General features: G+C 40.4%; 1 protein-coding gene across 1 annotated transcript in view; it reads right to left on the reverse strand.

Moving 5' to 3' along the window:
* nphp4 (nephronophthisis 4) overlaps nt 1-26,171 on the reverse strand; it is a 370,059-nt gene that overhangs the window by 59,184 nt on the left and 284,704 nt on the right. The window contains exons 17-18 of the mRNA XM_074682340.1: nt 23,801-23,984; nt 9,911-10,045 (exon numbers count right to left, since the gene is read on the reverse strand). Of these exons, the coding sequence (XP_074538441.1) occupies nt 9,911-10,045; nt 23,801-23,984 (319 nt within the window). The remainder of the gene's footprint in view (nt 1-9,910; nt 10,046-23,800; nt 23,985-26,171) is intronic.

Consider the following 26,171-nt stretch of genomic DNA (forward strand, 5'->3'; position numbering starts at 1 on the left):
AATCTGTGGTGAGGATCAGAAGAGGAATGCTATGCAGTGAATGATTATGAGTTTGGGATTGATGTTTTGGTCATGAAGACACATTTAGACTTAGTTTATGCAACAGTTTTAACAGTTAAAGCTCAGAGTCCCGGCAGCTCTCTTCATTGTCATTTTTTTGTCTTTTTTTTTTAATCTTGTTGCTTCTCTTTGTATTTGCAGCAAGTCGTTACTTTTTATGACTCATCTGTTGACCATAGACACCAATCTGGCTGCGTCTGCTGTGGTGTTTTTACTCTTTTTTTCGCTCCTGTGTGTGTCCAGGGATCCTGCGTGTAATCATGGTTGCATTGTTTACACACAAGATTTCAGCTGTTAGCAGCCTATAGCATGTTGAGGCTAACCGGTGCTGGGACTGCTGTTCCCTGTGAGCTGGGGAGAAGGAGGTGAGGACGCTGAGTGTTGCTGGGGTGTGTGAGCCAAGAAGAGATGATATCAAGCTGTCCCTCCATCCATCGTCATGGGAAATGTAAGACCTATCTCCAACAACAGGGGTCCCCAAACTTTACTTTGTCAAGGCCCCCTGAACAGCATCTGCTCCTGGCCCCTTTGACCCCTTTAGAAACAGACAACATTTCAAAATATGCAAAGAAATGTCAACTTTGAGAATATATTTTCTAACTTTAAATCACTTTTTGATAATCATTACATTTGTTTTAGAACAGGAAATTACAAACAAAAAGGCCAGGATCACACAAGTAGATTGTGGCAAAATGGAGAAGGCATTTCAGGGCTCTGTCAGTCAAGGTGGGATACTCCTTTCTTACATGTAGTCAATAGCTAGACAGAGGAAGAGCCTCAAAGTCCGGTTTAGTTTTCTAGATAGCTTAAAAATAGGCACAAACTGCCAGGTCGACACACATCATGACATCTTCATGCTGAAGGTGCAGCTGCCACAGGTGCAGTTAGGTACAATCAGAAACTTGAGAATCTGACGATTACAAATTGTATGTTTAGGAAAAAATGTTTAAATTAGTGCTGTCAGGCAATTAAAAAAATCAATCTGATTAATTACAGGATTTGTAATTAATTAATCTAATTAATCGCATTTTAATCTCAAATCTGCTTAAGGTCCCAAAATAAAGAATTTGAATGCCAAGACATTAAAATTACATCAAAAGACATTAAAAAACATTTGAAAATAAGGTGGGAATATATACAACACATTTTTAGGTACCCTGAGGCATAAGGAACACATGAAACAAGTTTTATGGTTCTATCTTTACAAAATCTACACAGTCCTGCACCTAAGATAAGCTGATTTGATTTTTAGGACGTTTTTTGCTTCTGTTCACATTTTCACTCGATGTGGACTCATTTTTCACTGCAATATGAACTTCTATACTTCTATGAGGTCAGGAGAACCAGGGCTAAAGGCTAAAAACTGTGAGGAACTATGTACAAAACACTTTAATCAAGTCTTGGATCAAAGAAAAGTGAAGTATTTTCAGTTTAACAAGCTCTGAACACACAAACTGTTGCTCATTGGTGCAGAGCAGCCCCAAGCTGAAACATGACACCAGGACGATGGAAGCAAATTTTCAAATAATTCTTTAGATTTAAATACAAGACATTTATCGATCATTCAGAGCTTGTTTGATGCAGTAGAGAGTGTAAAATTACCTGTTTTTTACAGAATTGAGCAAACAGTTGATTTTCTGTAGATTTTCAAAAAGGACGTGTGAATAAACGCGATGTGGACGGCAGTCCCCTTAACAATGCTCTCTCTTCCCTCGGTTCAAAGCATGTTGTTGACGTCAGGTGTGATACATTCAGGGACCGTCGGAAATTTGAAAATCTGACAAGAACACCACTTTTTCCATGTAGGACAAACGGTTTGTTAATAGAATAGAATAGAATAGAATAGAAAATACTTTATTTATCCCCGAGGGGAAATTCAGGAGTCACCGCAGCATTTAAGAAAACAAAAGTAAGAAAGAGTATAGAAAGTGCAAAAAGGTCCATAAGAAATTAGATGACGACTTCCCGTCCACCACTCGTCCACCACTCTCCAGCCCAGCCAGTCTCCACCTCCACAGGGTCCAGGACTGAGCCTCCCCAGCAGTCTGTCCAGTCTCTGTCTCCTGGATCCTGTCTGCTCACAGCAGGCGAAGCTCCTCCGATGTGTCGCCGGCGTCCGATGTCAGCTGCGTCAGCCACGTCCGTGAACAGCACGATGCCGCTGGGTTAGCACGGCTAGCTCGTCCATCCCCCGGAGCTGGATCCCACGTTCCCAACAACGATGGATGGAAGGACAGGTCCACGTTGTCATCCCCCAGCTCACACCCGAGAACCGGCACGTCGTCCTCACCTCCTCCTCCTCAGCTCGAGGGAAATCATCAAGCCCTACACTAGTTAGCATTGGCATGCTACAGGCTGCTAACAGCTGAGTTCGCATGTAAACAATACAGCCATGGTTACATGTAGGATCTCCAGACAAACACAGGAGAAAAGTAGTCAAAAATATTGCCAAAGCCACAAAAAGTATGGTGTCCGTGACCGACAATGAACCATACAAAGTAATGATCCACTCCAAATACAGAGATTACGAAAAAGAGACGAAAAAAATTACAAGAAACGGAAAAAGACGAGAGAGCTGCTGCAACAGGCAGCTACTTGGGTAGCGCCTAGCAACGGAAAGAATGCTGGACATTTGGAAATAAGTGCGTCTTTGAACGCCCCGCGGGTATGGGATCCAGAGTAATCTGCGTTAATTTTTATAACGCGTTAATTTGCGGTGAAATTAATTAATCTAATCAACGCGTTAAAATGACAGCCCTAGTTTAAATGATTAAAAATTAAAAGATGGTATTATAATAATAATAATAATCATAATAATAATAATAATAATAATAATAATAATAATAATAAGAAGAAGAAGAAGAAGAAGAAGAAGAAGAAAAATTGTTGCCCCCATTCCCGATCCTGATCCCGGTTATTTGATATTGAGTATCCGCAGATACCCAGTCCCAATCCGATTTTGGGTTCGGAGATAATCTTTGCTGAAGAAGCAAGAAAAAGAAGCAGCACAGTCTTTTTGTTTTGTACGTTAACAATACTAAATAATAAAAAATAAAAGTTAAAGCTTATTGAGTCCATTTACCTTAGTCCAGCTAGATTTGTAGTTAAACCCTCTGGATCCCAAACCTGTCGGCGGGATCAAAATACCACTTATTTTTAAATGATTGACAGTTACAAGCCATTTGTCCAATCCAAAAACTAAAAACACTGGGGTAGTCCATTCTCAAGGTTCCAAGGGTACCTGAATGTATCACATTCAAAGCCAGAAACATGTCTTAACATGATGCAAAAGACGAGCCATTTGGCCCTGTAGAGTTTCCGTAGGGTGCTGTAAAGCAAATGTTATTGCTGCAACGTATTTGGTTGTGCAAGTTTTCTGTAATAAAGCTGAGTGTGGCTGCTGTTCTACTATACCTTATTTTTATCATTCTCTCATCAACTTTATGAGGTTGGTTGCACTTACAGCGCTCAGTTCTGTAGCATTCTTGGCTTTATGACGACTAACTTGAATGATCGGTTGGGAGGATTGTCTAGAATTTCCGATCACTGATACTTTAAAAAATGGAAAAATCGGCCCGATACCGATACCAGGGATCAGGATCAGGACATCCCTAATAACAATTAGATCCTATTTTTCCCTTCCCTTCAATTTTCTGAGGGCCCCCTGCTGCCCCCCTTGGGGCCCCCACTTTGAAAACCACTGTCCTATAAGACGGGCAAGCTAGCTGTGCTAACCCAGCACTAGAGGGAAAACTAGCAAAGTAGCAATATTTTATTCACAGACTGGTAAAGCAGTTCAGCTTAGCAAATGTTTTGCACAGTTTACTTTCTTGAGTTGCTGCTGTGACTCTGAATTTCCCTTTGTGGATCAATAAAGTACATTTTATCTATCTATCTATCTATCTATCTATCTATCTATCTATCTATCTATCTATCTATCTATCTATCTATCTATCTATCTATCTATCAATCTATCTATCTATCTATCTATCTATCTATGGGCCTCATAAATGGAGGAAGCCATTATAATTTTCTTGTATGGGTAGTTAATAATACGTTGGTTTTGTGCTAAATCAGTGTAATTGTAACAGTGTAGCTCTCCACTCTACTGTTGGTATTATGAAATTATCAGTTCTGTTGTGTCGCGTGTCAATTTTGGTCCCATGCATTTGACACTACGTGGAGCAACAGAATGGTGATTTGTAAATTAATTTTTGGTGTTGGAGTTTTTTGGAAGTTTTTATTGCCAAATGCTGCTTAATGTCTACTTGTGTTGAAATCTTAATTGGTCTGTTGGACTAATATCACAACATATTTCAATCACTGCGTTTGGCATGAGGGTGTTTCATAAAAGTTTGTCTGGAAACTGTAAAGTTGGTGTTTAAAGAAATGAACAGGTGGATTGCAGTTTGGTTGAGGATTTAAAGAAAATCGCCATCCATAGGATCATGCTAATTCCCAAAGCCATTTAAAAGCTCTGACAAGAGAATTTGCCTAATCCCATCCGTTAAACAACGATCACTTGAACAAACTTGAAATTCAGAGCTGCTCACATTATATGTTTGTCATCTTGAAACAGCTTCACCCTTAATATGATGGAGTACATTTTGCAGCGTAAAGCCAGATAAACCTGGACTTACTAAAAGTGGCCACAAATCTTAATGAAAGGGGCAGAGCAGATAAATGAAGTAAGCCGCACGTTCGTTCATTAGTTGATGAACACAGGGATGATTAGATAAGACAGAAAAGGGAGATAGGGCTTATGTGTTCAAGCTTGATATTAATCTCATCAGAAATATTACCCACCTTAGCAGGGCAACGGATTAATCACATAACAGCCACTGACATTTTTCTTACCTGCTCAGACAAATACACTTATATCAGTGCTTTGATACTTTTCTAGAACTGACAGAAAAGTGTGAAGCATTTAATAAAACTGTCAAGACCCAACCTAGATATCAGATTACTCGACAAACTTGGAAGCTGCAAACTTATTCATGGACAAACAAGACTGTAAATGGCAGCCTTGATGTAGAGGTTGAACATTTGACAAACTTGGCCTTGTGGCAAGATGTATACGCCAGAGAGCTTAGAGAAGCAATCCTGGATAGACATGGAGCAGGATGCTACGGCACCTCCTCTCCAGAGGTTACTACATGTAGCAAACAGCCCCCTTTGTTGTGTTAGTGTACTGTCTTTACTTTTGTATTTTTCATAATTTGTACATTGTATGTTTAGTCATATTTTTCTAAATATTTTTTAACTTGCTCTTAAAATCACATCTTATCCTATTCTTATACATTGTCTTTTTTCGATATTTATCGAGCTGAAAAACAGGACCTTGAAAGTGAAACTTCCTGCTGTTCATGTGTAAACATGTGCTAGTGTGACAATAAAGCTTCTTGAATCTTGAATTTCTCCCTTCATTGTTAGATTCTGTTTTTTTGCAGTATGCAGAAAGAAAAGCCTAATCAACATCAGTGACCTGCACACTAACAAGGTGTTCTCTACATTTGCTCAACTCAAAGGAAAACTTACATTGCAGTCATCAAATTTCCACATCTTCAACTCTGGAATTATGTTAAAGGAAACATCCCTGATTAAAACATTTTCAAGTTTTCTTTTAGACCACAGTCTCTGCGCCTGATTTCAAAAAACTGGTCCAAATTTATAAGTGTATTCTTGGATTAGACCGCTTTGTCTATGCAGCACCTGAAAGCATCTGTGAGTGAGATAGGAGCAGGGATAACGGAGGATGTAAGATAAGAGATAAACTTCACAAAGGTACTTATTCCAACTCATTTAACTCTGGACATCACCTGATTCAGAAAAGAGCAGGGATGGATATCAATAACTGGTTCCTGTTAAGAATCCATTGGAAATGGTTTGATCCACTGACATCATTTACCTTTACCCATTAGCTTAACGATTCCCTTGTCAATTCTTTACATTACACCTGAGCCAAACTGGACATCAACATCATGTGACATGAGCAATCAAAAATCTTGGCTTCACTTACCAAAAGGACGCTAACAAAGCAAAGTGCAATTCGTGCAATGCTGTAATATCACGCAAGGGTGGCAACACCTCCAACATGTTAAAGCATTTGTGGACACACATGGTTAAATACAGAGAGTGTCATGTGTCCTATCTATTTATTTATAACTAAATAAAAAAAAATGACAAAGAAAATCTGAAAGCTGACTTTTTGTAGACAAAAAATTCACAAGGATTTGATAATGTCATTAGTATCAATCAAATCTTATCAATACTGACGTCATGACTCACACACAGAGCTACACTCGTTTTTCCCATCTTCTGCTCTCTGCATTAAATGCAAACAAGTCGATGGAACCTTGGCCCATATCTTGTTGGTTCTGTGTGAAGCTCAGAAAGTTTGGTCAGAAATTTGTCTTTGATTTTCAAAAGTTTATGGACACGATCTCCCAACAAATCCCAGGAACAGCTGTCCTCAGCTGGTCACAACAACTAGAAGCTCTAAGCCATTGGAAATCATCCTCAGTTCAGTATGGAATGGTAATCGCACAAAAAGTAATTCTACAAGTCTGGAACAAAGAGGGACTGCCCTGTGTGAGGCTGGCTTACAGAAATCTGGAGGATCTTATTTGTGGAGAGGATCAGAAATGAGTTGTTGGGCAAAGCAGCTAAGTTCAAACAGATATGAGAAAACTTCCTTAATTACACCACAGCTCTAGGAAGACCCACGACACCTCAATACCTCTGCCTTTCAGCATTATGGATACACTGTGTGTTTATTCACTAAAGGCCAGAAGTCTGGAAGCAACTTAAAGTTTCTTTTACAATGCCTTTCTTAAAAATCGCCATGAGTTATGAGTATGCTGGGTTGGTTTACTGCATGATTAGACTTTTCTTCCTTTGATATGAACCGTTTTCCTCAGTGTACCTTTAGGTATATATTGGAGCTGTAAAGCTATAAAAGTTTAAAATAAAAATAAAAAATGACAACCTCAGCTTGTGCATCAATGAAAGTATCTTGAGAAAGTACTGGGACAGGTTTTGCCTTAAGACACTGAACAAATTGTGATACCTAGAAACCCTCACATTGAATTTCTACTTAAAGTGGCCGTAGTGGAAAAAAGCTGCATGAGGTTGATACTTCCTGATGGAGATGTTCGTGTCAGACTGAATTCCTCGTGTTATTTATACGTCCACGTGTTGTTGTCCTATGGTGGGTCTGTTGTTTACTTGCTTGTGTGTTTTTCTTTTGCCTCTTCCATGTGACTGGTTGATTTGTATTATTTTATTTTTTCCAGTAGCTTTGAGTTCAGCACTTTTGGCAAACATTACAAACCATTAAAATCAAAAATATTTCTTCTGGCTAAAAAGGAATCAATCATTTTAGAAGTATCTCTAAAAAATACGGCTGTTATTTTAACGCGTTAATTAGATTAATTAATTAGACAGCAAATTAGCGCAATATAAAAATTAAAGCAGATTCATCTAGATCCCAAACCCGCGAGGCGTTCAAAGACGCATTTATTTTCAAATGTCTGGCATTTTCAAACCGTTTGTCCTACTTGGAAAAAGTGGTGTTCTCGTTAGATTTTCAAATTTCCGACGGTCCCTGAATGTATCACACATGACATCAGCAACATGCTTTAAACCGGGGGGAAGCGAGAGTGATGTTTGGGAGACTGCAGACTGCACTCGTTTATTCACACGTCCTTTAAAAACAGACAATTCTACACTCTTTACTGCATTAAACAAGCCCTGAATGATCGATATATGTTCTGTATTTAAATCTAAAGAATTATTTGAAAATTTGCTTCCATCTTCCTGGTGTCGTGTTTCAGCTTGGGGCTGCTCTGCACCAATGAGACGTGTTTGTGTGTTCAGAGCATGTAAAACAGAAGATACTTCACTTTTCTTTGATCAAAATGAAGTGAATGAAGTGTTTTGTACATAGTTCCTCACAGATTTTAGCCTTTAGCCCTGGTTCTCCTGACCTCATAGAAGTATAGAAGTTCATATTGCAGTGAAAATTGAGTCCACATCGAGTAAAAATGTGAACAGAAGCAAAAAACGTCCTAAAAATCAAATCAGCTTATCTTAGGTGCAGGACTGTGTAGATTTTGTAAAGATAGAACCATAACACTTTTTTCATGTGTTCCTTAAGCATCAGGTTACCTAAAATGTGTTGTATACATTCCCACCTTATTTTTAAATGTTTTTTAATGTCTTTTAATGTGATTTTAATGTCCTGGAATTCAAATTCTTTATTTTGGGACCCTAAGCAGATATATGATTAAAATAGGATTAATTAGATTAATTAATTACAAATCCTGTAATTAATTAGATTCATTTTTTTAATCACCTGACAGCACTACTAAAATAATCACTTGATAAACACTTTAGGAATATGTGCAGAGGAAAAACAAAGACAGTTACTGTTTTTGTCTTTAACAGTAATAGCTGTGTAACACCCCAAATTAACACATAAATCTCACTACATACCTTTCTCCTATTGTTTCCCTCTCCCAGTGCCACTCTTAATCCCTGGACATTTTTCCAAAGTCACCTTATCACAGAGGCATTGGGGCGACTGCCAATCACCTGACCAGATAGTGTCTGGCTACATCGCTTAGTTTGGAGACGGACAGATGGGAGTGTGACTAAATGTGCACACACATTCCCACAGCGCCGTCTCAGTGAAGCTTACTGTGGTGACTAGACTCCGGTGAAAGCAATTAAGTACAGTGTATGTTCAAATGCAACAGGAGTTTGTGTTGGAGAGAACAGTGGAGAAAGGGGGGAATGGTGGGTGGAGGGGGGAGCTGAGATAGGTGAGTAACAAAGCAAACAGTGGAGGGAAGCTGTTTGCTCAGTAAAAAGAGCAGAGAATGAACAATGTCAACAGTTGAAGAAAACCATGTGGATCAAATGTATGTATGAAGTCATTAAGCACATGTTTGTTTGTTCATGCCATACACGTTTTCTTATCAGTGTGGTGAGCACATGTTCATCCATACAATACACAGCATTTAAAAGGCCTTTGCTACTTAGGGCGTGATATTATTCTAGACCTGCCAGACTTTCTTTCTAACGAGCAATTATCCCCTTATTTGCAAATTCCTTCTAATGTGACGCTTACTCTTAGTGTGTGTGTGTGTGTGTGTGTGTGTGTGTGTGTGTGTGTGTGTGTGTGTGTGTGCGTGTGTGTGTGTGTGTGTGTGTGTGTGTGTGTGCGTGTGCATGTGCGTGTGCGTGTGTGTGTGTGTGTGTGAGAGAGAGAGAGAGAGCATTAGAGTTGTGGTCCATATTTTAAGGACAAATTCACAAATAAACACAAGCTGACTGGTGGTGGCTTCTCTAATTCGAGGAAAAAAAGTTTTCCCCCAGTGTGTGTGTTCCTCTACTTGGACTCAAGAACACACACACACACACACACACACACACACACACACACACACACACACACACACACACACACACACACACACACACACACACACACACACACACACACTAAAATGCAAACAGGGCTGTGGCGAGCCACCAGAGATGCTTCTGCAAGCTCAATTAGGCTGAAAATTGAGTGGTTCAGAAGTGCAGCCAACAGAAGGATGGGGAATGGATCTGGTTGGCTTGATTAAGTCAGGAGCAAAGTCCCCGCCCAAATAAAGACACTAATTCATGTCCAAGGACATACATATGCATGGGTGTATGCATATGTATGTCCTATGTATGTTTGGACGTAGTGAAGCCACATGAAGCATCAAAAACACAAGAAGCACACTGACATGGAAAGTGAAGGTAAATGATATGTTAGTACAGACAGGACCCAGGGGTTGTAGATTTAAGTGCTTGCCATTAAGCTGGAGGATGTTTCTGGAAGACAGGCTTCCACCTCTGAAACCACCCATGACCCCTTGAGGTGCGATGATGTGAGAGGGAGTTGGCATGGCGTCCGCTGGCCTTCGCTTGCCGGGGTCCACTGGGCAGCCTGTAGAAGAGAAATCCAGTATTTAGTATTCCCTTTAGTGTCTGAGAAAATCAACATGCATGGTACGCATGTTGTTTCTTATATTGTCTTTGGCCCACTTCCAGATCGGTCTACCAGAGGAATCAGGAGCCTCCATCAAAAGCCTTCTAATGAACTCTGAGTAATATTTCAAGATCAGACATTTCAGTCTCTTTACATTTCCTTTCACTGACTGTTTTCCACCACAATACTGTTGAATTATATACACTAGTTGCATGTTGAATCAATCATTGTCTGTAAACAAACTTGGAGGAAGTGTTTTATCTCTTTATGCTGTAGAAAAAAAAAAAAAAAAAAGGTCAGTATGACTGTTGCAGTGTGTCATGGAATCAAGACGCACATGCTCAAACGTAATCCAGCTGGTGAAGCCAGTATTGAAATTAAGTATAGATTGTTACATTGGTATAGCTTCTTAAAATAACTCTTGTGTAAGTCTTTGGTACATTTTCTGTTAACTTTCCTCCCCTTCTCGTCATATCTCCTCTTTCTGGTCTCAAACCATAAAAAGAAACCTTGAATATGGACAAACATCAGAAAGATGTAAGGAACTGTCTGTCATGACAGAAAGTATGTTCTATCTTCTATAAGATGGACAAGCTAGAGAGTAGCATCATGCATTCCACTGACTTGGCTGGACAGGACGCCACACTGGAAGGATCTGACCTACTGTGAGTGGACAGGTGGACAGGACATAGGAGAGAGACACTAATCAGACTGCTGAAGAAGCTCAGTCCTGGACCCTGCACTGCAAATCTGAGTGGTTAAATTTAACTCCCTTAGTGTTAAATTTAACACTGCTCTGGTGTTAATACGGGAACCTCTGAAAAAGTGCTACATTAACACTTTTCAAAGTGTTAAAAGTTTAACACTGTGACAGTGTCATCCAGTCAACTCTAACAATGTAAAATAACACCATAATGGTGTCAAAGTAACACTAAATTGGTGCACATTGTTCTTCCATTGGTACCCCTATGGTATTCAGACAATAAAGATTAGAGTGATATTAGGAACACTATTTTTTTCCTCTTCAACAATTCACATTAGAAATGTGAAAGGACAGACCCAGTCTTCCAAAATCTTCTGTAACACAACGTAGTCTATAAATGCAGTTCCCTCCTCACTCGTGGTTCACTGCAAATTTGAAATGGCATAATTTAACATCCTGGGAGTTAAATCTAACACTGCTCTGGTGTTTATGTGGGAACCTCTGGAAAAAAGTTAAATTAACACTTTTTAAAGTGTTAAAAGTTTAACTCTACAACAGTGACACCCAGTCAAATCTCACGATGTAAAATATTAACACCACAATGGTTTTAAATGGACACTAAGTTGGTGTACATTATTGTCCCATCAGTGACTCTACAGGAATAAGAAGATTCCACTGAACCACTGAACCACCAACTTAACACTTGTTGGTGTCCTTTAATTTTCGCTGAAATTTTGTTAAAGAGTTGTTTAAAGTCAGACTTTAAGTGTGCAATCTTTGAGTGTTAGCACATTCATGTGTGATTAACACCCCAAAACAAACTGAAGTGATAACAAGAATGATTATTATTTTTCTCTTTAACATTCCTTAAGATGAAATATCAAGAAACAGACCCTTTCATCAAAACACTCCTGAAACACAAGGTAGCCCATAAATGCTGGTTCCCCCTTCACCCACGGTTTCAATGATTGTTTTTACAGTAAACTGTTCTTTGATCTGCACCGTTAACCCAGAATTGTTAGCAAGAAGACCCTGCTGAACACTAAGACCCCGTTTACACGGAGACTCCCGCAAAGATTCTTCCTTTGCGTTTCCAAAAGCCACCTGCGTTAACATGAGGACGGCGTGAAAACGATCCGCGTACATACGACTCCAGGAGGACAAGTAACTTCTTCTGTTCTTTCTTTTTCTGCCGTTTTGTTGTGTGAGACGGTCGGCAATCCAACCATAACGAGCATTACCGCCACCTACTGGACCGGAATGGCTCAACTGAAAATGTGGCTGCACGGAGCCTTCACCTGAAACTGCGAGTGCACATGCGGTGACGTCAGCGTTTCACCCTGAGACGCTCCGCTCTGTGTGTACACGGAGCTGGATGGAGGAGCGGATTCAGATCTTTCCTCTCTGGGGAGCATTTTCAAAAGTTTGCGTTTTCACTGAAAACGCAACGTGGTCTCGTCTAAATGGAAGGCCAAAACGCAACAAAATGTTTGCGGAATTGACCATTTTTGGCGTCATGTAAACGGGGCCTAAGTGGCTGCACAGGAGCACAGACTGTCGGATAGTCCCCAAGAGACTATCCAACAGACTGACTGTCTGTGCTCTGCACATGGCACAGACCGGATGTCTGTGCTTCATGACATGGACTGGCTGTCCATGCTCTGTTTGCCATTTTGGAGCCTTTTCTGTTAACTTTAAATGAACACAACAGACATTAATGTTTAGTGCATGCTGGGGCACAGCAGAAACCCAGCTAGTGTGGAGCACTAAACATTTCATTTCTTGTTGACACTTATTATATCATTCTACACATTATTGGAATTTTTGCTCTATATAATAAATAAAGTACATTCTATTCTATTCTGTTCTATTCTATTCTATTCCTCAAACTATTTTAGCCCATTCTAGGTGGTTCGCATCGATCATCAGATCTAAAAGATGCTATGAAAACTGTACATTTCCTTGTTAAATCACTGAATTCAAAGAAAAGCAGAGGCTCGTGACGTGGATGTTTGCCAGAACTTGAATGTTCATGCCAAACATCCAAAGCCTGATCTGGACAGTTCCCTTAAAAAAATCAGCATTCAGGCCAAAGATCTGTTTGAAGTCAAATGAGAAACAAAAGATTTTCACTAAAGACAGCACCAAAGTGGACCGTTTCCAGGTTAAACCCTGGATTAGGAAACTTGAGGCAGGATCAATAAATGAATGGGAGCCTGCAGTGGTTAATTAGTGGCCTGAAATTGCCAGAGAAATCTGGACACAGAGCGCCTGCCACACTGAGTGTTACGCTGATTGATGGTAAGTTTTGGCTCCTGTCCGGCTTGGCCGTGTGCTTCGTGTCGGGGAGGCAGAGACAATTAAACATTAGATGAATAAATATCTACTGCAACCAGCCACGAGCATATGCAGAGCCGGAGACTGACCACATCATTACTGAGCTTTGGATATTCAGATTGTTTTGCACATAATAAGTTTAGTCATTACAATAGCTTTATGTCATTGTTAAGATGGCTGAGCTGACAGTTTGGGGTTATTCTGCAAAGCCTGCTGCTTTACAACCAGACTGCCTTCTGTTTTTCAGCCTTATTTGTCTCCCCTTCTGTTCCTAAATGGCAAAATCATCATTTTCCCTCTCTTTTTAAAGGCAAGTGGATAAGTAAACACTCCAGGGTGTGCTTGTACACAGACAGTGAATGATGGTCGATATTAGGTTTTCTTCGAACATTAATTCTCCCTCTGCAGAGCCCCTACGGATAGCAGCTCTGGGAGAGACTTGCTTATTCTTTTGAACAATGCTTTACACACAGAATGCCCAGTAATGGAAGTGTGACAGATAATTGCTCACAGAGTCTCAACTGCAAACACAGCCTACAGCCATGTACCATCTCGGCAGAAGCTCTTGCAAATACCACAGGTCAGAGGGATTGTTTTGCTCTTTAGTTTACAGTTACACCGGGGCCTGTACTCACCATGTACTTCAAAACAGTTGACTGAAGAAGAAATTAAAACTAAAGTTTACAGCTCTTAAAATGATAGTGTACTCTGACACAGTGCTTCCATTACTGCCACCGGTTACTGAGCTTAGGAACATCACAACATCCCCGACTGAAGAGCTTAATTGTAGTGTGAGAAGTTTCAGAGTTTTCTAAGAGGCTCTAGGATACCTCACTTGGGATGCTTTTATTTGAAAAACGGCGAGTACAGCAATTTAGTGGCTTTACTGCCCAGAACTGACACCTCAGTGAGCTTGTGAGGGTTTGAGAAGGGGAGGCTAAAGTACCATCCAAATCTTTTAGAGGCAAAGTCCCTCATAAACAAACTGATAATGGGTGGCAGCTAAATGAGTAATGGGGGGGCTGATGTTGCCATGCAAACAGACACAGACAGTGCAGTTCTGCAGATTAATGGGAGAGGTGTCTGCCGTCCCAAAGCATTCCTTGTATCATCCATCACCCTTCCCTAGCCACCCAGCTCAGGCGAATGTATTTGTTTGAGTAATATTTCCAAATTATTACTGTGAAGACAATACTTCAGCTGTTACATAAACACATCTAATCAATAAGAAAGCCATAGAGATCTCATTGCCAAAGTCTCATTATAGGCCTTTCAACCAGCTTTCTTTTGTTTGGAGAAATGCTCTGATGATGAATATATTTAAACATAACGGCTGCAGGGATGAGATAAGATGAGCCCCAAGTGCTGCTAGCCCAGAATAAAACAAACGTAACGATGATGAACCTGATTCTGACCCTCTGATTTAATCATTCCATCATTTTAATTAATCAGCTATCACTGGAGCCATCATTAGCGTCATCAGATAATAGCTACTGTTGCGCTAATCCAAGTTGACGTGTACGTCTTGCTCTGTGTAACACGATCCATCCCTAACTGTGCTGGCATGTTGTTAAGACAAAGCTGATGATCCTCATCAGCGAAGGGAAAGCTGATCCTCCAGGTTCGTGTAGCAGAGAGAGCAGACAGAGCACAGCCTCTGCTGCTCGCTGTTGTCTGTGTGGAGAAGAGTAATTGTGAACAAAGTGCCAGGGGGCTGAACTCTATCAAATTTATTGACTACCTCTCTCTGTTGCATGACAATAACACTACTCGGCACTGCCCCCACCTGCCCGCCTCCTCTGCTCTGCTGGCAGTTCTTGAGGTTAAGGCCACAACAAACCACTGATTTACTGGCCCCAAGAACAAATGGGAGCAAGCACCTGGGGGTTTTCAAAGCAGTCTGCAATATTCGATTTCTCCTGCCTCCCTGTTCCAGGCCACTGACCTTTCAGAATAAGCAGAATCCCCCTCACCTCAGGGCTTAAAGCAAGGTTGATAAAGTTGGGCCTTAATGCGCCAACAGCAGGACCTTTTAATGAGCGGGAAATACTGTATGTGCATCCCTCAGGGAGGTCACCTAGCTAAACTAATTGTTAGGTAAATTTCACCGATATTTAGTTCCACCCATGGCAGCTTGAAGGCAGGATTCTCTTTGCTCCACTCCGCTGCAGCAGTCTGTCTCTCCAGAGCTTATCAGGCGGCTGCAGATGAAGAGCACTGTGAGGTTTGGAGAAGCTTCTAATCTGTCTTCTCAGAGCTGAAGCAGAAACATGTGTTGTGTCTGTGAGTGTGAGAGTGTGAATGTGTGTGGACGGACTAAAAGAAACATGAGAAAGTGAGAGTTATGAAAAACGATACAAACACAGCTAAGTCAGCAAAACTATTCATATCAATGGGTTTTATCTCCTGACACAGGTGGATCTGTTTTATTTTACATTTTTAAAGATTATTGTTTGTTTTTGACATGAACTTTATATTGCCCAATCCAAATCCTGCACACTAAACCCTTATTGGCCTAGTTTATGTCAAATGTGCTATGGACTAAAAACAGTCTAAAAAGGAGGAAATGTGCTCAATTCAAAACACCAGTTTCTATTAAGAAACAGTGCTGTTTCAAGAGGGGTAATGCTACTTTACTGTATTTTTAACATTTTTTAAACTACAGTAAATATTTATTACATCTGTCAATAAAGGCCTGACACTGTCTACTTCATCTCCTACATCATCAACAGCCAGGATTGTGTTCTAGCCTTTGGCTTGTGTTTTAGTTTTTAGCCAGTGTTTTAGCCTGTAGCTCATGTTTTAGCCTTCAATTTTTGTTTAAGTCGTTAGCTCATGTTTTCAACATTTAGTTTTTAACCTTTAGCACATGTTATAGCCTGTAGCTTGTGTTTTAGTTTTCAACCCCTGTTTTAGCCAGTAGCTAATGTTTTAACCTTTAGCTTGGTTTATCCTTTAACTCACGTTTTAGCCTTTAGCTCATGCTCTAGCTTGTAGACTTTTTTTTTAGCCTTTACCCAGAGATTTATCCTTTAGCCCCTGTTTTAACCTTTAGCTCGTGCTCTATCTTTCTCCTGTTTATCTTTCTTCTGCTCTTCTGTCCTTTTTACCGCCTGACTGTTAAGCTCCAGCGTCCACCATCACTACAAAATTAATCACAAAACTTGTTTTCGGCAGAGAAAAACTCAGATTTCTCTTCTCACTGCTAAACTTTGTCAGCCGGTGTGGTGTTGTCACAGAGACTCAGGGCCTGTCTGACCAGATCAGTAAGCTGAGAAATAGCATTTTAAACCTAGATATTAAGCAGCAATACTGGATGTCACACCATTTTCAAACTACTGTGTATTCAATTGTTGTATAAATCTCTGAATCTGTCTGTAAACTGCTCCAAATGATCACTTTTAACTCAAAAAGCATAAGATAGTCACAAATTACCACAAGATTCCCATGAGGCTTGCTGAAATGATGAATTAACCACATATGGATCTCCTGACTAGTTTATGTAGAATTGAAATACAGAACTTTATTTTTCTTACAGAGGGCATTGATGATTTAGGACATTGACACTAGATAAAATTATGTGTTAACATTTTGTTAAACTACAGTAAATATTTATCACATCTGTCAATAAAGCCTGACACTGTCTACTTCACCTCCTACAATATCAACAGCCCAAGGTAAGATAACTATGTCTACAAAAAGGCCAAATCTGGAAGAACATACAGATTTTAATTTATGTGTGGATGGATTCATGTAACCGCCAATGGTCTGGCTCAATAAACATGCTTGATATGTGGCAAAACATAACATGACAACAAAAAACGATGAGTTCAGCAACATTATCAATATATCTTATCAAATGCAAGTATTCCTTCAAAAAAAAAGAAAAAAAAAACTATTAAGTTTCGAAACGTTTTGAAATTTTTAGCAAACTTTTGCAATTTCAAAGTGTTTTGAAACTTTCACAATGTTTTGCAAAATTTCAAAAATTGTGGAACTTTTGCATATTGCATTTATATTTTGAAATATTTGCAAATGTATTGAAAAAAAAAAAAACTAAGACATCACATGTAAAATTTTGGAAATCCAAAAAATTCTTGTTTAGACATTTAGATATTTAGAATTTTTTACACTCTATTGTCTTTATTGCAAAGATTAAGTCAATTTTGTGGCTTGAAAATGACTAAAATTCAGGTTAGCTGAGGCAAAATAGCTCCTGTGAAAGTCAAGGTTGCACTGGTTATAGAATGGACATTGTGGCTTCACCTTCTAGCATTGTACAGTTTAAAAGTCAAAATACCCCTATCATTGTGCAGCCAGAGTCTGCACAGTAGAGAATCTGAGTGGAGTGAATTGACAAACAATTTCTTTGTTTTTCTTTCAAAAGTCTAATCTCTTTTTGGCTCTCATTCCCAACATATCTTACCATTGAAAACAACTTAAAAAAAATGTAAGCTGTCAATCACTGGAAAATGTAACGTAAAACCCTGTTTTTAACAACTTATAACTGATGAAAAAAAAAACTATTAAAAAAAGAAAAAGGACTGGAACACAATAACCTGATAACATCTTCATATCACCACAGATTACAAATGTGAGAAACATTTCTAACAGGTTAATTTTAAAGTTTGACCCCATTCAAATGAATAAGGAGTTTTGGAGTCAGTCACCCTGGGGAGCAGTTTTTATGGTGACCTCATTTCTGCACTCAATCAATGTTGGTAATGTTTTGGGTTTTCTTAACAGTCCATGCTCATGTAAGACGTTGGAAGGGCAGGCCTCAAACACCAAGGTCTGCTAATAATACTGCCCAAGACAAGCCTCTAGTGAACTGGCCAGCAAAAGGGAAAGGCGGGGAGCTTCAAAGAGACAGCAGCTACAACAAAAACTAGAGTGTATGTTGTTGTTTTTTTTCAAACTGTATATCAGGTAAAGCTACCACAGTGGAGAAAGGGAGACAATATAAAGCCTTAAGAAAAGCAGAATACCTCCTCTTTAAGTTGTGAACATACCAAAATTCTACACATACATGAACTGACAACAAAAGCGTGCTTGGTATGGTCAATGCAATGTCAGCAAAGTCATTTTCAAGATGATTGCACACCAACTTAGCAGTTCTTCCAACTGCCTGTAACATCCAACTGTGTTTAGCGTGTGTGGCTCAGAATATTGATAAGAACGACTTTAAATTTTCCTTTAATTATCTGTCCAAATGAATTGTTAACAGTTCCTCATTTCAGATTTGAAAAAGTTTCCTTTTTGTTTCTGGTTTATTATAACCCTGCATTCCTAAAAGTGTTTTACTGTACATGTAGGTAATGAACTGGCTCGTGTTAGTGAAGCCAGATAACTTCTTAATGACCTTCAGCCAAAGAATGACACTGAGCCCTGTCAGTCTTGGAGAAACTGCAGAACGTACACCTTCAACCCCATGACCTGTCCCTCAGATCTGTATCAGGATTGTCTGAGCTGGGTTTGAAGCTGTCTGACCTCCTGACACAACTTCTGCCTGGTGTCCAAACAACAGAAGTTCTCCAGAGCTGCCTCTGAGCATTACCTCGAGCCACAGGTGTTACAAAAGAATGCTACCAGCTACTGAGGAATGAACTCTTGCCGAGCCTTTCAGCGGGTCAAACGTCCTACTTTGATGTCTCTTCTCTTTTTGCCTTTACCTTTCTTTTGCAGCTTGGTTCAGGTGGATGTAATATATCAATCGATAGAGCTGAGTGGATTTCCACTGTGTTCATGGTGAGATTCATGGCACGAGCAGGCAGGTTAGTGTGATTTTCAACTTCCTCCATGTGCTGATGCAATTTTCCAAGTCCTCAACACCTTATACAGCAGCAAAACCAAACCCCATGTGATCCAGACACAGGTTTACGACTATCAATTATTCTGATTAAGCCCCTTCCTCTGGTCTTTTATGATGAAATTAATAAAACCAGCTTCACAGATTGATTAAAATAGCCTGACAGCATATATGGCCCTGCCACTTATTGAATTACTTGCCAATCCCACCTTCAGGGGAGATTAAAGAAGATATTGTTTGGGCTTTCTCTCTTTTTCCATGTCCCAAAGACAATCTGCCACTCACTTTACCCAGACAGCATCATTCTGAGGAGTTCTCAGGAAGAAGTTTAAATAAATGACAGCCTGCCTGAGAGAAATTTTATACGAGAAATAAAATTCAGACAAGATAGCAGTCTGTTGTCAAGGCTGCAGTTATTTTAGGAGATGAGAAACATTATGATTGCTTAATTAGATCACCTAGTTTTATCCAACTTATACATTTACTGAACACCATGCTGATGTGATCACAGTTAGTGCCATCTTGCAGAGAATGAAGGGGATTATTGACCCTAACTCCTTCCTCTCTTACACTCATGCAGAGAATGTTGGTTAGAGAGATATTTAAAGGGACTGTAAGGACTATCTTTTTGAGGTGGAGTGTAGCGCCACCTTTGGCCCGGAGTTGTGCCCCCCCCTGTCGTTTTAACTCTTCTTTTCTTTGTTCAAGACAACTTGTTGCTGGATACATGTGGGTTGGAATGAACATCAGCACAAACAGTTAAAGCTATGGTGTACGATTTGGAAGCTTTGTACATCTTAATAACATCGTTTATAGGGCTGTTATAGTCCTATGGTCCAATCTACACAATATAAAGACCAAAAAGAACGAAAAAAATCCATCCAGTATATCCGCTGCAAAGCTGCATACTAGTTGACCAATCCCAACCGCACATGGCATATGCAGTTCAGATTGGTCTGTGAGTCCATCCAATACCCTGTCTCCCTCGCTTCGCACCATCATGCCCATGGTCCCACCTCGTCCTTCCCCACTACCCCTCTCACGTCAGCTAGCTGCTCAGCTACTGAAGCGTCATGGAGAGACCAGGAAGCTGTTACTGTTACCCTCTACAGGGAAGGGAAGAAAACAAAAAAGTTTCAAGGAAAAGGCTGAAGCAAGGAAGAATTATGAGCGATACAGGTGCCAACAGAGACTGAATATTGGAGAAATGTACAATCAGTGGAAAAAGATGAAGACTGACGCTGAGACAGCTGAGTTTCTGTTGAACAGGTAATGACTTTGTTTACCACAGTGGGAGATATCAGCTGAATAACTCTGGTTAGTCTGTGCCTGTACTGGCTAATGACTGAACGCTGCTGGTCAGAACGGGTCGGCTCTGTCAATAGATTTTAGCATAAGTTAGCCACACATCTCTAGCATTGTAAACTGAGCTGGTGAAGACAAGCCAAGAAAGGTAAAGCCTCGCCCACAGTCGGCTCTGCTCTGATCAGCTGGCATTGGCAACGCCAGACCTGCTTCACCGGCTAATTCATGGTTTTGATCGCACCGGTCTAATTGAAAAAGCTACCACTGTGTGTTACAAGGAGGATGACTGTCTTGTTTGTTACATTTTCTGCCGGCCGGCTTCTTGCTCTGTCGGAGGGGGCGTATTGTTAGGAGGTGAAGAAGGGCCATATGAGCTGGGGGGGCGGGATCTTGGAACACGGAGGGGAGGGGTGAGTGAGGCTGCATTTTTCAAATGTGTCTCATCAACCAAACTGGGTTTCAGATTGTAGACCATAGCTTTAAGCCCATTTGTTTTAGCCTTTGGCTCGTGTCCTAGCCTTTAGCTTGTGTTTTAGTTTTTAGCCTGTGTTTTTGCCTGTAGCTCATGTTTTAGCCTTCAACTTGTGTTTAAGTCTTTAGCTCATGTTTTTAATTAAGTCCTTTATCCTTTAGCTCATGTTATAGCCTGTAGCTTGTGTTTTAGTTTTTAACCCGTGTTTTAGCCTGTAGCTCATGTTTTAGCCTTTAGCTTGGTTTTATCCTTTAACTCATGCAGCTCATATTCTAGCTTGTAGACTGTTTTTTTTTTTTTTTTGCCGTAACCCAGAGATTTAGCCTTTAACCCCTGTGTTTTAACCATAGACTGTATAAAACATGGACGTAGTCTTGCTGATGTCACCCGTCTGTTTCTGAAACGGAAAATGAAGCACATCCGCTATAGCGGCCATATTGGTATTAGCAAGGACTTCACCTACAGCCATAGGGCTCCTGTCGGTCACATGACCCTGAGCTGTGCCGTTGATTGGGGGAGCTCCCGATCTTAACGTTTTTTGAACCAGGCTGTAAATAGGTTAATTTCTGCTTTGAAAATGGCTTTTTTTGGCTTGGTGTGTATGTGACTTCTGCTACCCCCAGAACCAGCCTCAAGCGAACGCTCCAGAAACAGCAGATTTTAGCACTTCCGCATTGTCTCATATTCCCAGACTGGAGGTTGCCACTTGGTTTTAACCTTTAGCTTGTCCTCTATCTTTCTCTTGTTTATCTTTCTTCTACTCTTCTGTCCTTTTTCTGTCTGACAGTTAGTGCTCCAGTGTCCACCATCACTACAAAATTAATCACAGAAATCATTTTCACCAAGAAAAACACAGATCTCTCTTCTCAGTGTTGTCACAGAGACTCAGGTCCTGTCTGACCCAATCGGGAAGCTGAGAAATTGGATTTAGAAATATCATATATTGGCGCTGATAATCTCATTTGAAAGTGTAGATTACGATCAGACATGTATCTAGGAGGGAAACGTTTTCAAGATCACTGAGAAACTCCTCACAGCCCCTTTAAAGAAACCATTATAAAGATCAGTGGGATTTCTGGTAAAGAACATTTCATGCTGAAGAAAAAACAGAGCGCTTATATTAACAGACACAAATCAGACAGAAGAAGATTAGAATCTTGTGACAAACAGAGAGGAGAAATGAAAAACAAGTCTGACTCCATCAAAGCAACAGATGAGGAAATGAAATGCCCCAGTCATTCCAGAATTTATGGATCTCATTGAACAGTGTTTTCATACAATAATTCTGTGCTTAATGAATTAAAAAAGCACATTAATTTAAATGACAAGAGCCTATCATACTGTAAGTTTAGCCTCAGAGAAACTGAACTAATCCTGTCCCACTGCCAGAATTCTCCCTCACACTCACAGTCGGTATCACAGATCATTTTTCTCTCAACCTCCCCTCACCTCTCAATTTGAAATCCAGAAGCTGTTTCTGCGCGGTGTCAACACAGAAATACAGCCTGCCTTTCAGATCACACTGTGTGAATTTTTGTGTCCATCCACTGGGGATTTAGGAGTACTAGAATTTTTCCAATCCATAGAAAATCCATGTAATCCCTCTATTGAACTTGAAAACCACAGAAATGTCAGTTACAGGCTTCTGGCATGATGTCATTGATATACTCTACCTGTCCACTTCTCATATCTGTCACCCCGCCTCATCACACAACCTGTCCACGCTCGGCTACACCGCGCTGTCCACACGTCTGCACTGACGCACACCTCTTTGGATTGTGTGACAATTTGACGTGCACACGTGCGTGCGCTGGAGCCTGCTCCAGTGTCTCGTTGCATCAAATCTCTGTCAGAGTCTTAATACAGGAAATCCATCTGTCTGTGGGTGTGTTCCCCCTAAGGCATTAATGACCCAGCTTCACATCCTTTACCACCTTCCAAATTAGAGCGCTGATTTATTACAGCTTAATGAAAGATGCAGAGGGAAAAAAAGGGAAACACAGAGTATACAGGAAGAAAACAAACAGCCAGAAAGACAGAGAGCGAAAGAGGGAAAGTAATGAGATAGAATGGCGAGAGGTAAATAGATGAAAAGGAGAAAACAGGAAGACGGTGATAAACAGCAAAGCGAGAAGTGCGAATGTGAGAAAGGCAGCGACAGATGGAAGCAGAAACAAAGAAAAGTGCTTGCGAGTCCTTCTTCCACAAATTGATTCTGACTGTCTGCCAGGGCGTCTGATGGATATCTGAGCCTTGATTGGAATTTACATGCCAGACACAAACCTCTCCCTCCCTTCTCAAGCACATCCAATAACCTAGTGTGCTCAACCTGCTTTGAGTGATAAGTGCTGGCATATTTAGCCCCAACAATGGCAACCGACTTCCTGAGGCCTGTCGAATGATGTATCATCTACCAGGGAAAGTATCGTTTCAACAGTTGATAAATGGCGAGGAAGCTATCGTCAGCTGCCATCGCGCCGCAGGGGCACGCAAGACCCAAATTGGATGAGTGCAGTGGAAGAGGAAAGGTGCTCAGTTGCTAGACGAAGTGGAACTATCACATCAAGATATTTCATTTTGGCACAGTGTTTGCTTTGCATGCCTGCACACCTGAAAGAAAAAAAAAGAGGTAACTTTCAACAACAGCAGCAGCCGCTCTGGGGATTCACTGTCATTTCCCAACACCACACATCAATGAGGGTAAACAGACAACATTACTTCATAATCTGAGGCGCCAAATGGAATATGACCTGAATATGAGAGGAGCCTTGTAAATTTTTTAAGAGCAGACGAGATTTAGAGGATATTGAAAACTGGATTTCCCCCTGACAGCCAAACAAATACAAGGTCTCCTCTCCCTGGCTTACCTAACATTTATCTCCTGGTTTTAGTGATGCAATTACTTAGCCAGTCCCAACAGTTCTTATCCCATAATTTTATACTGAACCATGCTCAATCCCAGCAAGCACAGGGATGGATTTAAATCAGATTCTCTGGTTTCATCACAGGGGTGCGCAAAACTCTGATTTTGCACAGACGACAGCATCCTGTGCTCTTCAGCTGCAAGAATTGTGTCAGTCTACTAACCTATGTTGCCTGTGCGGATGTGCAGACGGCCCCTGATGATGGTGTGAACCGTGACAGGGCTGACGGTGGACCGTTGGCCCAGATTTGCAGTCGTCAGCAGAGGGTCTTCTCCCACATAATCGGTGGTCAGCACCTCCACCTCATGCAGGGCCTGCACTGCAGATTTTCCCTGACGCAATAGGTACTGGTGGGTGTAACAAAGGGGTGGAGACAGGAGGGGAAAATGTATTAATATACATCATTTGTTAAACATGAATGTGCTAACTAGCAAGGGTATTTATACAGGTGTTTACTTAAAATGGTCTGGAGATAGGCACCACATGCTGATAATTCAGGTTTCCAGCTGATAGATAAATAGCAGGATTGAAAAAGATCAACATTGAAAAAGCCATTTTTATGGTTCTTTTGTTCCCTTAGGAGTTTGAATGCAAACATGGATTTTCTGAGGACACAGTAAACAAGGTGATCACTGAATGGTCTGAGTCTGTTTTCAATATCAGTAAATTGAAAATCAGTTAAAAACAAATAAATAATAATAATCCTTCATAAACAAAATCATTAATGTTTGTATAAATAATGTTTAAAACAGATAAGCCTTGTTTGGTCCCCTTACAATTACTTTCTTTGGACATCTGTGTTTTTTATTTTATGAAAACCTGATTAACGTAAAGTCCAGGGCCGGTGTGCATGTCCAGCTGTTAGTGAGGAAAAATGACTGTTGTTCTAAGGGTGAAATAAAAATGGATCAGTGGTATGTATGAGCCAGGTTAACGACCTAAAAGAGCATTAAATCTAATCTCACTGCTGTCAGTTTTATAAGTTTGATTCACTCTTTGCTTTTCTGCGTCTGCATCCTTCCAAAATGTGTGTGGTAAAATGTTGGAGTTCATCAAACAGCTGTTAAAGAGTAAGTGATGGATTTTATTTAGTGTCAGTGTTGTTAATTATCAATACCCTCTGTAAGAAAAATAAAAAAATCTTTGTTTCAAACAATAGTTATTTTTAAAGCTACACAGAGCCGCTGCAAAGAAGTCAAAGAGCTCCAGGTTGCAGACCACTGATCCATTGAATCTATTCAAGTGGAGATCTAAAATTTATCCACAGAATATATTAAATACAATTCAAATTTCACACACACTTTTTTTTTTTTTTTTTTTTTTTTTAGAAATATTTTAACAATTTTCTTTTTTTTTTACCCATTCATTTATACACTGTTGTTGTCTAAATTGAGAGAAATTATTTTTCTGTTTATTTATTGTATCCCTGTTGGTCATGATCCACTGGTGCAGCAGGGAGGGGGGAGGGACAGAAGGTTATTGTTTCTTCTTTTTGTTGTGTTTAAAAATGAAAAATAATAAAAATAATTAAAAAAAAAAAAAAAAAAAAAAAAGAATAAATAAAACACAATATATATCAAATGGGACCATTACTCCAAATGTTCTGCTCTGGAACGGCCAGTTTGGCTGGAGCATTACCCACGTGCACAATTGCAAATAATCATCTAATTAACTAATAATACCCTGAAAGAAACACAGGTGCAGATAACATCATAATTAAGAGGAACCTACTGGGAAATAGAATAGAATAGAAAATACTTTATTTATCCCCGAGGGGAAATTCAGGAGTCACCGCAGCATTTAAGAAAACAAAAGTAAGAAAGAGTATAGAAAGTGCAAAAAAAAGTCCATAAGAAATTAGATGACGACATCCCGTCCACCACTCGTCCACCACTCTCCAGCCCAGCCAGTCTCCACCTCCACAGGGTCCAGGACTGAGCCTCCCCAGCAGTCTGTTCAGTCTCTTTCTCCTGGATCCTGTTTGCTCACAGCAGGCGAAGCTCCTCCAATGTGGCGCCGGCGTCCGATGTCAGCTCCGTCAGGCACGTCCGTGAACAGCACGATGCCGCTGGGTTAGCACAGCTAGCTCGTCCATCCCCCGGAGCTAGATCCCACGTTCCCAACAAGGATGGATGGAAGGACAGGTCCACGTCGTCACCTCCCAGCTCACATCCGAGAACCAGCACATCGTCCTCACCTCCTCCTCCTCAGCTCGAGGGAAATCATCAAGCCTTACACTAGTTAGCATTGACATGCTACAGGCTGCTAACAGCTAATTTTGCATGTAAACAATGCAGCCATGGTTACATGTAGGATCTCCAGACAAACACAGGAGAAAAGTAGTAAAAAAATATCGCCGAAGCCACAAAAAGTTTGGTGTCCGTGACCGACAATGAACCATACAAAGTGATGATCCTCTCCAAATACAAAGATTACGAAAAAGAGACAAAAAAATTACAAGAAACGGACAAAGACGAGAGAGCTGCTGCAACAGGCAGCTACTTGGGTAGCGCCTAGCCTGATGGGAAACCCCA

Source organism: Halichoeres trimaculatus, unplaced genomic scaffold (genome assembly GCF_033239565.1).
Source record: "Halichoeres trimaculatus isolate MK-OKI-2021-1 unplaced genomic scaffold, fHalTri1.1 fHalTri1_scaffold_11, whole genome shotgun sequence".
Taxonomy (NCBI): domain Eukaryota; kingdom Metazoa; phylum Chordata; class Actinopteri; order Labriformes; family Labridae; genus Halichoeres; species Halichoeres trimaculatus.